Source organism: Zeus faber (genome assembly GCF_960531495.2).
Source record: "Zeus faber genome assembly, chromosome: 9".
NCBI classification, from domain to species: domain Eukaryota; kingdom Metazoa; phylum Chordata; class Actinopteri; order Zeiformes; family Zeidae; genus Zeus; species Zeus faber.
Window position 1 is genome coordinate 10,217,263 of NC_137197.1, and position 14,347 is coordinate 10,231,609.

The 14,347-nt window shown below is 42.4% G+C and overlaps 1 protein-coding gene across 2 annotated transcripts in view; it reads right to left on the reverse strand.

Annotated features, from left to right (window-relative positions):
* LOC307235221 (vasodilator-stimulated phosphoprotein-like) overlaps window positions 1-10,169 on the reverse strand; it is a 34,596-nt gene extending 24,427 nt beyond the window's left edge. For both annotated transcript variants that reach the window (XM_080007250.1, XM_080007249.1), the window contains exon 1: window positions 9,887-10,169. In XM_080007250.1, coding sequence (XP_079863376.1) covers window positions 9,887-9,891 — 5 coding nt within the window. In that variant the 5' untranslated portion in view covers window positions 9,892-10,169. The remainder of the gene's footprint in view (window positions 1-9,886) is intronic.
* Between the last annotated feature and the right edge of the window lie 4,178 nt (window positions 10,170-14,347).

Below are 14,347 nucleotides of genomic sequence, written 5' to 3' on the forward strand. Positions count from 1 at the left end.
AACGTGACACGGACTATCTCCGGTTGTGAGCTGCATGTGTGAAAGGGTAACTCCGGACAATGTCCAGACCTGATTATCCGGACAATGTCCGGAGTTCATGTGTGAAAGCAGCTTTTGTTAGTTAGTTGATTACTGTACAGGAGGGCTGGCCGATATTGACAAAATATTGCATCATATTTAGATGATTACCTTTTAGCTATATTGGGGATCACTATTGGTGCTTTCATCAGATATTCACACACAAAATATTTGAGAAGCAATCATAGTAATGTAGATATCATGACCAATTAGGTAGAGGCAGGAAGAGAGCAGCTAGAACAGTCTATGAAGTTCAGAAAGTTGCAATACTCAACCAATACAATACAAAACCATTTGACTATGTAACATTATTACGATAAGAAAAATCCCAGACAATGTCGCATATGATAATAGATGTAATGATACAATGTCCAGCCCTAATTAAATACATGCAAATATTCAACATAAGATGATGCAGCACCCGTGTATTCATACAGCACACTGTGTGGATGCAGAAAGAGGGTGTGCACTGGGCAGTGTGTGTGTGTTTATTATTGTATTCCTTCAGTGTCATTAGCTAATATCACATCATCTGGTGTATATGAAATAACTTCAGATCATTACAAAGAACAGTCATTGCTCCTGGGACTGAGAGTGGCACAGTGAAATTCCACTGGGTTGTGCAGATGAGTGCGAGCTATGCAAAATCTGCATCCCTCCCACACTGTCTCTGTCAGGAATACGGAATTCAGAATACTGGACAAGCATTAGCTTGACGACTACGCTAAAAGCATTTTTTTGTCTCAAGGGCACAGCTAACCTATCATTCTCTGAAACTTCTCCGGCTTTTGCATTACCCTTTTCTTTCAAGACGAAAGGCTGGCTGCTAGTGAACTGTGAGGACTGAAGCCCAAATAGCACAGTAGAGTTAGCCCTATTACAGTCACGCATGCCAGACATGCTACTGGAAAGATGTCAATATGGTCCATTCAGCTTAATCTGCTCCTAAAAACAATAATTCAGTAAGTAATAATGAGTGTAACTACTGCCGTTGCAAGTGGCCACTGGGCCACTTGCAACGGCACTTGGCTACTTTATTTGACTCTGTTTGTTATTGAACGAAATAAAAGAAGCCTCATGCGTGCGTTGACCGTGCGTTACAGACACTTGTTTACACTCCCCGGTCGAAAGATTGCGTTAGAGCAGCAAAATGGCTAGAGCTGGGCTGGGTGCTGGGTGCAATATATATATATATATATATATATATACACACATACACACATATACACACACACACACAATTCTTGCTACACCACTAGACTCAGTCATACATGACTCGTAGTCAAATATGAATCATGTGTCTGACTTGGACCAAGTAAATCCCATGTGGCCTTGTGAGGCCTGAATTTGGCTGATTTAATCACATCTTCTTGGCCTTGTTCAAATGTCACATTAACACCAAAGGGAGACGAGCGGAGAAGAGAGGACTTGATGCTGCCTGATTGGAACCAACACAACTCCTTCCTTTGTGGGCCTGATAAAAATAGACTATTTAAATTTTTTGGCCAAAGTCAATACTTAAACACCAAAGAAAATATTCATGTAACAATAAATATCCAAAATCATAAAAAAATGTAGATTTGTTGTAATCACAAAAACATGGGGGGGATGACTTACAATGTTGTACACTAATAGTATAATTCTTTTCGCTCTGGATTATTTTCCCCTCTACTCTATTTGACAGAAAATAATAAATAAGGATTTGTGCATGTTCTACATCTAGGTAAATGACACCACATACACCAGGACCATCACGTGCAACAGAATCAAGACAGAAGTGAGAGAAGGAAGTGAGACTAACTGATACGATTCTGCAGGTGGGGGCATAGGATTGCAGCTTCATGTCTGAAAGAGACAATTCTCACAGAAAGGCTGCACCGCAGATCAGAAAATTATGATATCCCACCATAAAAAGCAGCGGCTATTTATTGCACCATGGAGGTTAGTAATGCTGCAGAAATAAACAAACATATTTGCCTTTGAGGTTTACGATCGTGACCGAATCAAATTGTTGAAGCATGTATCGGGTACAGCATCGTATCCTGAATGGAGCGGATCGTCCCTCCCCTAGAGGTTAGTGTTTAAGACTGGAGCATTATTACAGATCTGTGCAGAATAACTGGCCTACAAAAGAGAAAAATCTGGATCAAAAGGTTTTGTCAGTATTACGCAGCCATTCAACGCACACGGGACAGGGTCACTGTGGTGGTAGAGTGGACGACCTCTGGTGCGGACACCCACACAACAGACCTGTCTGGCAGCGCCCCACCGCAACTTCCTCAGGCTTTGAATGCAGCTGTCATAGCGATATACAGCCCTGGTACATATGACACTGTGACTTGCTGAATGACGCAAACTCTGTGAGAAAGTGTGTAATTAAAAATACACACCATCTTACGCTATTTTGCGTTCACTACAGTGCAACCGAGAGTGATCCGTGACAAACATAGCAGGTACCATGGTTTCAACACAACCTCTGTAAAATGTACTTTGCAGAAGAGACCTACGAAGACCAATATGGGGTCTTATGTTAAATTGGCCTCCCGTGTGATGGGAATTGTTCATTTCGACCATGATGACTACTAGCCTTATTAAATGAGGCTGGTAGTAGTAGCCAGAGTAGCTAGCGTTGGTAACATGGCTAACGCTACCGCTAGCAGCCTGGCTACTCCAAAACGAGAAACAACTGTAAGAATCCCAATTTGTACTAGAAAGCACAAACTTAGTGCTATGCTAAAGGCAGAGTAAAACCTCCGGTAGTATCTTTAAGTATGCAGGCTATGTTACTTACTGATCCAGTAGAAAGAACGCCAACTGAAAGTCAGTTCGGAGGTTCACTCTGTTTCTATCACTCTCCCTCCTCGTCTTCTTTGCCTCCACCGTCAACGGGGTCTTTTCCTTCTGACGGGTAGAGTTTCCACTGCCACTTCAGTTGTTCTACTGTCCGCCATTCCCCGCTACTGGTTGCGCAATGGGTGCCGCACTTCCTGTAATTCAATTCTTAATTTTCCCAGGAGTTCGTACGCGGCGGCAATCCATATTGCATAGTGATATGGAACCTTATAGGGAACTAATCTAAATGCCGATGGTGTCCTTATTCTATGGCCATTACACCACGCAATCAACATTAACTTCATAATTTTATTAAAAGCAAAAAAGTTGTCTATGGCCCTTTTAAAGGCAGATTTTAAATACAATTTAAAATAATTGTGAGCAATACAATACAATATAAGCAAAGCAATGGAAATATAGGTTCAATTCAATAGTTTCAAAAGATGGGACCGATAGGATCTATAATCGGTATCGCGTGCCGATACTGATGTCGCTGATCCACGTGCCCATCCAGATTCCATTCCATAGCTTGCACTGGACCATGAACCCACCGAGACCGTCTGCAACGAGGCTTGGGTAATTGGATGAATATATGATTTGAGCATGTTTTTTTTTTTTTATATGGCTAATTGAATGGTCTGCCTCCTAACCCTAACCCAACTTGACGAATAGTTAACCTGTAAAGTGCAATTCAAGCGTGCACGAAAAGGGACCGGTGGATGTAGTTAGGCAAGTGTCACGGATCAAAGCAGCCATTCAAGCTGTGTTGGTCCTCAAAATAAGACGTCATGATTCCCACGCATCTAATATGCCCCGTCATAGGGCTGCTGGGAGTTGTAGCTCTATTGGTGTAGCGCCACACTGAAACAAATCACCGGATGAGGATTAAAAGCTTCACAGATAGGTCCAAGGCTTTCCATTTGCGTCGGTTTAAAACCAAATTAATCCCATATAGGGGATTTTGTATTGTTTTTCCCAAATAGCTACACCTGTTTGTATGTGAAGGTAAAATGTGAAGCCGGACGTATCAGAATCGAAACTGAAAAAAAGTGGATTAGCGCAGCCCTCTAGTTTCAATAGGTCAAAATCTCTTAAAATACACCTACCTGCTTCCTATAAATAAACCAGACTGAAGACGATCAAGGAAATCTTTGTCAGTTCGAGATTTCCTAATTATTTTGTAAACTTCCTGTTGCTCTTCACTGGCCTTTCTATTCATTACTCAAGTCTCCTTTTCACACAAGTCCTAGCATGCATGCACACAGGCGCCCGCGCGTGCGCTGCAGGCTACTGCTTTCTGCCTCCACAAGTCGGCCACACAGAAAGAGGCATGCAAGGTATCTTGACTATTCTTCAGCCCTCTTTCTCAATGTCTTCTGTCTGAATGGAGTCAGACACACAAACGCACACTCGAGCCTTCTTGATTTGGCAATATTTTTATGAAGGCTGCACAAAAACGTCTTCCTCGACCAAAGACCCCAACCGCCTCGACATTCTTTGTGTGCTGACTCATCGATAGCTTAAATCCCTCCACATAATTTCTCCTAACATCCCTGCAACGTTGTGGAAACGTTGACGCCTTGGCCAAGAGCTCTTTCTCCTTGATGTCTGACCACTTTAAGGGGCTGAGGAGAATTCCTTCCTTCTTCCAAAGCAGGAAGGGGGATGACTGCTACTCTTAATGCCCTTATTTGGAACCATCAAATCATCTCCCTCTCCTCCTCAGCCAGTTCAATTCCTTTTACAGGTTGCAGCACATCCTCGTCTAACCCTGCCCGCCTTCGAGATGACTGTGAAACTTCTACCACTGCCTTGACTTGCACATTCTGTCCACTTTTACTGGAAGGAGAGGAAGTTTAAACATATTTCCTGATTCTGAAGTGATGCATATTCATAAAATAGAGATTTCACAGTGTAGACTTTGAATTAGCACAACAACTCTACAAAGGAAACAACAACTATCCCTTCCTTAAGTACTGCAATAAAGGTCAATGACAGTTCAATTCACCCAAACTCAAACACAGGTTACACACAGCAACAGAGTGAGGAACATTCTACATTTTCCCAGATGATTCTTCATAGAATGACAGCACGCCTAACTAAACCATTACTAAACCAACTAGTCAAATGTGGAGTTCACAAAATAACTTACCACAGTTAGACTCAGCAAAGCTTTGTAAGACATAGAAAAACAAGTGGCTCCAAACTGCCGCCGGAGAAAACAAAACAAAATGAAAACATATCACTGTAAACAAGATAACGGTTGCATTGCTAATCGTGTAGTATCTGATGAGTGATAAGACCCATTCCATCCTGTATGGAAACAGCAGCGACGGACCTGCTAGTACAGTGCTTGTTTTTCTCTAAACATCCATCTAATGCAAACCTGCTGCATCAGCTATGGTCATCCTTAACCCACATGGGTTGAGCTAAGGTCAGGAAATAGGAGAGGGAGGGAGTGTTTAAGACGGCCGACGATATAAAATCAGGTTTACACTGATAGGGATCCATTATGCTCCATTATGGAGTGAAACCCCGATGTATCTCTGCGGCCATTAGCGATCATGGCCAGTGCTGACCATACATTATTTCATTAAAGCCTCTCTGCCCACAACTAGCTTTGTTTTCACTGAGATGAGGCGCAGACACTCCATTTGTGGTGATGTCACTCGCATCATTACCAGAAAAGACAACAGAATTATCAGAGAAATGCATATTAGTTGCTCTAGCATCTACAGACTCGTAGGGCCTTTTCTCTTAGCTGCCCTAATTCCCACTGACAGAGTATTAGCAACTGATTTTAAAATGTATTAAAAACAATAAAAAAACAAAACAAGAAAGTAAGATAAGACAACAGATTTGAAAAGTTTTACATGTGCAAACAATGTGACTCATTGTCATTGAATACTGTAGCCATTGCATCCTCAGTATAGCAGACTGAACAAAAGAGCAACTTAGGTTTGAGATCCCAAAAGAGACATTTCCCTTGCTTTAGGGTATGATCATTTTTCTTGGCCTGTAGTTTCTCACCAAAGCCCTGTTTCACTTCTTGTTTGCTATCTCTCCCAGCAATAAGCACAATGATTAAACGATTTGTAATATAATAACAACAAGGTACTTTCCAGATCTGAAAGACCTCCACTCTTGTCTTTCAATGTTCTCAGGGGGAAGTGTTGGCTGTGTTTCAAAAAGGTTAAGCTTGTTGAACAGCTAGTTAACGGGTTTAGGTGGTTCAGACTTGAACAACACATCATGTATGGTTAAAGGTTAGGGTCAGAGAAGGATAACACAGCCAACATAATCCCAAGGAGAGAGAACCTAACGTCCCAGGCACTCAACACAAAATAAAAGAAAAACAATGGGCACCACCGAGGAAACTGGATTTGTCATTAAGGAGACAATAGAAGGTTTTGTACTTTGAGCAACTCCTGCAGCAAAGCGTCTAATCCAAGGGGCAGGCCATCATAAAGGCCTATTTATATGTGCTAGAGGTGGGAGGACCAAAGGGGGTAAGCTGCTACCGAGGGGAGGGTGGGGGCACTACATATGATTAAGTGTTGTGGGACAACCAGGCAAAGAGATTTTAACAGTGCAGGGGTTGTGGTAACAACACAGGCAGGCGTCGTAGTAGCGTCGCCCAACTGTCACACTAACGCCACAATGATGAGTCTCCCACGGTCCGGATCCACATAAACTCCCTCACGGGATGAAATAAAGCGGTACCGCCTGACCTTAAATCGTTTTCACCATGATCATAAAGAGGGAACCATGGTGGTGCGCAACTCAGGTTTGTGAAATTCTGAGGTTTATTTAGAGAAACGGTTCTGGTGAAGGAGATCTATGAATTCAAAAATAAATGTATACACCTAACTTAGGCAAAATGGTTTAATAGTCTATACTTTTAGTTTATTTTTGGAGGAAACTTTCCCCAAGGGTGGAATCGTCTCTAGATTTATTTCAATCAAAACATAAAGAAGTGTTACTATACACACCCTAAAACAATGTATACTCAATCAATATTACACAACATTACTGCCTTATCGCAACCCTACCTTGCAACAATAGAGTTCTTTCTATGATCACAAGATAGCAAAGAAAATAGTAAAGACTGCTGAACTAAATAAAAAGTTTTGGCCGGTGGAGACACGAAGCCAAGGAAGGGCTGCAAATTTGGAGAGCGGTTGGAGATAGTAGCAAATAGGAATTTCCGCTATACAGCAATATTCCTGGTCAAGATAAATTTACTCGAGTCCACTTTAGCCAAGGCGGCTCCATAATACATGCAAAGCGGGAGTCGGGACACAAAGGAGGCAGAGGAGGAGACTGCTTTGTTGCTTTTAAGTTTGATCAATAATAACCTCAGACAAGAGTGTAGAGTACTGCGGAGGAGCCTTCCTCTGAAAGCTTTGCAGATCTATTCTGGCATCACTCCCGGGCACCCAGGGATGCTAAACTAAGCAAAGAGGATAAGTTGTTCGATGGAAAACATTGTGTCAAAAAGCTACATTACACCCGTCTGTCAGTATCTAAGTGTTGACGTGTGTGTGTGTGTGTGTAAGTCTCTGCTCCTGAGCCCAGAGGCACTCTATAGTTTATGCCAGATGGGATAGTGATTAAACAGAGTTATAGACAGACACAGCAGTCATAGCAGGAGTCACCTGCCTGACAATAACAATGAATCATATTGCACATAGATGCATTTCCTGTGTCACACAACATAAAAGAAAGAAAACAAAAACCTCTGGGTCAGAGCTTAAGCGTACCAACTGTATGTCTGGCCACAGAGTCTATAGTAACTTTACTTTTATTAACTTTATCATGCTCTTTAGAACTAACAAATGCAGAACATGAACTGCATGAGAACATCACAAAGTGGAATTAGGCCGACCGCAATGTACCCTAAAGTTACCAAGGTTCCTTATTTTGATTTTCTTTTCTGTATGGATTCATATCTGGAAGCATACGTTACCCAAATGGTAGCACCGTAAAGCCTGAGCGGCATGGTAAGACCTATCGGTAAAAAGTCCTCTGTATGGGGATATATTTGCATGCTCCCCTTAAAAATCTGCTCCATTAAAAGTAAGTGAATGGACCTATGACAAATTAACTGCACTTACATCTGTCAGCATTTCTATTCCAGGAGGACTGGCGACAATGAGCTTGAATGAGTGACAGCATTCCATTGCTCAGCTTTGATACAAGGCCAGCTGAAGCGTATGTGACCTATGCAATTAGCCACTAACCCATATGACTATCTAGCCAGAGGCCAGCCGTCAACTTCAACAAGATTTTGGTTTAATTAAGAAAAATAAAATCTTATTATAAAAACAAATAAATAATTTAAAAAAGCGATGAGGACTTTTAATGTTGCCTGGCGTGTGCACAGTTTAACTAGTTATTCTCCATAGTGCGAGGGTTTTTTGAGGACCTGGCCATAAAGCAGGCCTCACAGCGTGTCGCTGGGTGTGCAGTGGCTTTCGCTGCTGCCAAAGTTAGTAGGGAGTAATGTGTGTAAAACCAATACAAGCCCCGGACCAACCCATGGGCCAAGCGAAGGAGACATTGTTATGTTAAAAAAAAAAAAAAGGAAATTCGAGATAGACTTGCGATAAAGAACTAGTCACACAGGTTAGTCACCAACCTCGAATCTCTGTATGCTGAACCCTTAGTTAAGATTTAAACTTGGAAGGGAAATGCAATTTTGTCCATTGAGTCAATTTGTATCTAAAGAGGACTGCACTGAAAAAAAAAGGAAATAAGCCCTGAAAAGAATTGGCGCAGAGCTGTAGGTTCAGAGCGTGTAATTGTAACCTGCACAGGCTATGACAGGATGTGGAATCTGTGGACTTGAGAGCAAATTTCTTCCGGGTGCAACCCTCCGTTAAAAGAATGCCAGCAGGCTACATCACTGCTTTTGCTTCTTAGACATGACTACTTTGTCTCTCTCATAATATATATATATATATATATATATATATATATATATATATATATATATATATATATACACACACATACATACACACACACACACACAAATGAACATGCAAACACACACACACACACACACACACACACACACACACAGTAGTGGAGGGAGTGGTAATGTGTCGTTTTGTGACGTCACAGACGCCAGACTTGTGTCTTTTCTCTACCAAACATTGACTACTACCCCAATGCAATTATTAGACAGATGGGATCATGAGGAATTACGACGGGCAGGGATTTGCGCCGATGAACATGTCGTGGGTAAACACAAAAGTCAGCGTGGCGTGTTTGCAAAAGACCCAAAGCTGTGTGTTGTCGTTTGGCCAGTCCAACTCTGTGCCCACTCCCGAGTTTCCATGATGGCAAACAATAAAACATATTTTGCAATACTGCAGCATGTTATAGCTATTTTGTTGTTCACCCAGGTACAAACAGGATATGTAGTGATTTTTGTGTGTGTGTGTTTATATATATATATATATATATATATATATATATATATATATATATATATATATAAAAACACATACACACACACACAAACTTGCACGAGTTGCTATTTTTGACACAGTGGATTGTTCATTGTTCGTTTTTAGGTTTATGGTATAGTGCCAGTTTTTTTTATTTTATTCTCATTACATTATAAATTATTATTATTAAATATAACGATATTATAGCCTGTTGTTTTGATGTGACACGGGACATTGCCGGGAGGAACGGACTGCCGATTCAGACAGTGTGAACTAGCGTCGACGGTACAAACACAGAAGTTGGTGTCAGGTGCGGAGGGGCGGCTGGCACCGAACAAACATTAGAAAAGTACGGAGAGGTGTTCCGAGTTCAACACAGCGTTTCGCTCCTTAAAACGAAGCCCTTTTGCCCACTTCACACACCTCTCCTGTGCCAGACTACGGGCAAACTACCGTAGGACCGGCCGAACACCACAAACACCGCCCGCTCACAACGAAGCCGTGTCCGCCGTACGTACCTCATTGTTCGGCCAGAGTGCGGATCCGCTCCTCGTGTGCGGCGGAGGCCACGTCGGGTCCAAACCCTGCGCTCAGGAAGCAACCGGATAGTAGAAAAAAACGACAAAATTCGGCGACGGACCTCATCTACGCCCGCGAAGGGGAGGGGGAGGTGGGGTGGGGTGGGGTGGGGTGGGGGGGACCAGCAGCCGAATAAAGAAGCAGCACACCGCGACGGTTTCCTGGTTGGGGAGAGAGGAGGGGTGTGAGGAGGAACCGCGGCGGAGCGAGCGGCGTATCAACTCCAATCACCAGCCCGGACTGCAAACTCGGGCCAAAAAAGGGGCCAAAGTAAATAAAAGAGAAACACCGAAACTATAACTTATTGTTTTTTTTTTAATTATATGTATATATATATATATATATTTTTTTTTTACCAGGTGCCGGTTTGGTTTACTACCTATTCCCTCGTCACTCTGCACCAGACTTCCCCGTCCTCAGTCGGTTGGTACGGTAATTCTCTGGAGTGTTGCCCAACCCGCCCGCTTCAAAGCAGGCTCAGGCTGGGCCTCTTGTCCCGGAGCAGAGCCCTCCCCTCGCCCTAGCGGTGGCGTGTGGTATTACCGCCGGGCGTTGGAGCCATTGCGGAAGTGCTCTGAGCTGCAGTTCGGCTAATGGCCGCTAGGTGCCGGCTCCGGAAAACTCAAATAAATAAAAAAAATTTTTTTTTTAAACTTGGTGATTGAAATAGTCTATTTTTTTTAGGGTGTCAACGTCTCATATTATTTACTCAATGGGTGTTATTGCCATTTTGAAAATGATTGCTCCACTCAGCAGAAACGCAGCCTTCACAGGACGTGTCGATCTGACTGACAAGTCCGTCGTTCGCGGGTCGAGCCCAGGTGGGCGTGTCTCTCTGCGTCTGGTCGTCTCGTGCTGCATTCCTTGGAGAGTCGGAACTCGGTGATTCCGAGCCGGCGGGTCGCTTCGCTCGAAGACGGACACGTTTTTCTAATTTAAAAACAAAAAACAAAAACGACGTAAAGGAACCTGTGCACTGCCATGTTGCCGTGACATCACGTCTGTTATCTCAGCAAACTCTGGGCCGAGTAATCGCCCCGGTTTGAAAGGACACGGCCGCCCCTTCGGCCCCCTTTTTCCACTTAAATCCGGGAAAGCCGAGTCCCTACGACTTGGATTTTCCCAGTTCGAACCTTCGCTGTAACGCAGCACCCGCCCCTCACCCCAGCGCACCCAGGCTCCGCCCACTGGCCACCGCTATAAACGTGTTGGGCGCGTTCCAGTTCACAGGGTTCTTGCGACGCACGGGCCCCGCTGTCCCCGCCAACGGCCCGGCGCAGTGCGCTGCCAAGTTATCGCAGATCCCGAACGGCTCCGTTCAGAATGCCCCGCGCTGCGGATTATGACGCACCGGCGTATTGTGAGACGAGGCCACGATTCGGTGAACGCAACAAAGTGGACCACTGTAAGTCGAGCGAAGCGAATGTCGCCGTCGATAATAAACGACGGATGACTGTCTGTGATTGGAATGTAAACTGAATACGTCGGCGTAAATCTCCGCTTCGAAGTGCACTTGGCCACCCCCTCGAGGATCGCCACCCCAACCCGTACGGGGCAAGGCCCTCTTGGCAGGCGAAACTCTTGCTTCGGACCCCAAATCTCACAAAATAAATCCGGTTGAGTGAAAACAAATATTTAAAAGTGTGAAAAAAATATATACCCTAAAAAATAAAAATAAAAAAATATATATATATATATACACACCTTTTTTTCTGCTGATCAAATCAAATCAATAAGAAACTCAAATTGAGGACACCCTGGACACAAGAGTCCTGCCACATGTGATGGTTCACTAAATATGTATTTTTGTAGCTTGTAGAAGGGTTTTTTTTCTAGATAGCGGTCCATGATAAAAGGATCATTACAAATTGACCTTTAACGAGTGAAAGCTCAACGACACCGAAAGTGAATAGACTAGAATAGAATAGAATAGTTATCAACACTGATGCGTCCGACACTTCTAGAGGGTGAAGTTTATCTAAAAAGATAAAGTAGCACAAGACATGTCAGGAATGCTGTACATATGCATGGCCTGCCCAAACATTTAGAAACCGGACAGGCCTTTCATCCAGTTTTACACAAATGTATGCGCGCGTTTGGGCCTACTACACCAGCAGATACACACACAAACACCCGTTGATCTGTGGGAGCAGCTGCAAAACATCTTGAGAGCCATGTGTCCCCAGTTCATTTTACTGGCGACCTAAGTTGCACCGTAAACACATCCTTCAAAATAGACTTATAAAAGCTGTTCACGTCGGTAGATTGCTCCGCTGTAATGTAACGATTTGATATAATATCTTCAAGTCTTAACATAACCCGTGGTGTCACAAGGTGGGCATGGCGGTAAAGTCATGTTTAACTTACTTTCAGTCATTTCAGTCAATTATCAATAATAAACTTGCAAATAATGAGCCAGGGTCTCTCCACCAGGAGACAGTACCAAACCAGAGACCTGTGTTGAAAAACTTTGCAGAATACTCTTTTTAACTTTACACTGATATTAACTTTGTTTAATTAGCATGCACGATTAAAATGAATAACTAAACTGTAATGTACTTGTGCTGTTTGTGCTGCTTTTCGGTCCCAGCGTTGAGGACCCCAGGAAGGTGCATATTTCATTTCCAGAAACTCCTTCTCTCTGCTCGAGTCCACTGCGTCCGTGCATCTGACACCGAAACCTTGATTTAATTGGATGACATTGTCCAAATGTTTGCATACCAAGCAACAGAGTCCGGGCTGCTTCCAGAGAGTAGAGCATCATACTGTAGCGACGTCATTTTAGGCTTGTTGTCTACATCTCTTCCCTGTAACCGAGCCTTTATTTTGATAGTGTGACATCAGACAACTGCCTTCCAAGTCGGCAGACCTGTTGAAGAGCAGTTACTACTCATATGACTGAGAGGAAAGTGGTTATTATATAGAAATAAAGATAGAGATTCAATAAGGATTGCCCATTGATAAGACTAGACAGACAGACAGACAGATAGATAGATAGATAGATAGATAGATAGATAGATAGATAGATAGACAGACACACAGACACACACACAGACACACAGACAGATAAAGATACATAGACAGACAGATAGATTGGAGGTGGAGCTTGGCGCCATAAACCTCAGTCTTTAAAGGGATTAGAACAAGACGTTGTGGATTAATTTAGGGGACACAATACCCACAATGAACAATCATTTTGGCTGCACTTGTCTAGAATAATAATAATCATAATAGATGATTTACCCCAATAAAACTCATAAATAAGATGGACTCTATGTAAAATGTGTTCAACGTTCAGTGTTATTTTCTTTAAATATTTTCTGATATATACTGTATATATATATATATATCACATATACATATACACACACACACACACACACACATATATTCATACATACATACAAACATACATACATACATACGTACTTACGTACATACGTACATACATACATACATACATACATACATACATACATACATACATTCATTCATTCATACATACATATATATATATATATATATATACACACACACACACACACACACACACATGGCAGTTCATTAGGAAATGGGCCTAAACTGGTTGAAAAATGTTTCTCTTTTTCCCTAATCCTGAGAACAGCGCATGTCTAGTCAATGTACAATTACATACAATTTTATTTTCATGATTTTCTGCGAGTCCTTTGCCCAACTTTGAGACGACCAGAACATTAAATCTGAAATACTGCCACTTGAAAACGGAACGTGTTCATTTAAGATTTGTTTTTTTACCCCTCATAAATATTTAATTTAATCAATGTGTACCGTCTGTAGTAATAAGTATGTCCCGTGGATATTCAAACTTTTCAAATATTGACGAAATGATTCAAAAGAATCATTGAAAGCTATATTACAAGTGTGTGACGTGTGTGAAGACTTAACTGTTTTATATTTATCATGCTTCATTTCTAAAATGTAAACAATGAACGCATTTATGGCCAATAAAGCATAATAATTATATAACGATACAATTGTTTAAATATTCCAAATACATTTATTTATGCTGCTTAGCAGTTTATTTCCATCCAAGTGACGGAACACACCGAACGTTGCGCACCAAGCGTCTGAAGCGGTTCACACTGCCTCCGTCTTCTTGACGCGTTTTCTCAAGCGTCATCCATTCGTGGCCATTCGCTGAATGGCCGCTAGGGGACGCGGCTGCTCCTGGGAACCACGACAAATATTGTTCAGACATTATGTTTAATCTGTCTGTGATCATGTGAACTGTCACCCTCGCCACTCCTACGCTAATAAATGACCCGTCCGTAGAATAAGCAAACAATAAACAACAAGCAATAGTGTCACGATGATCATTTAAATATCAAAATGTGATTAAAATGACCGTCCACTGGGAAGAC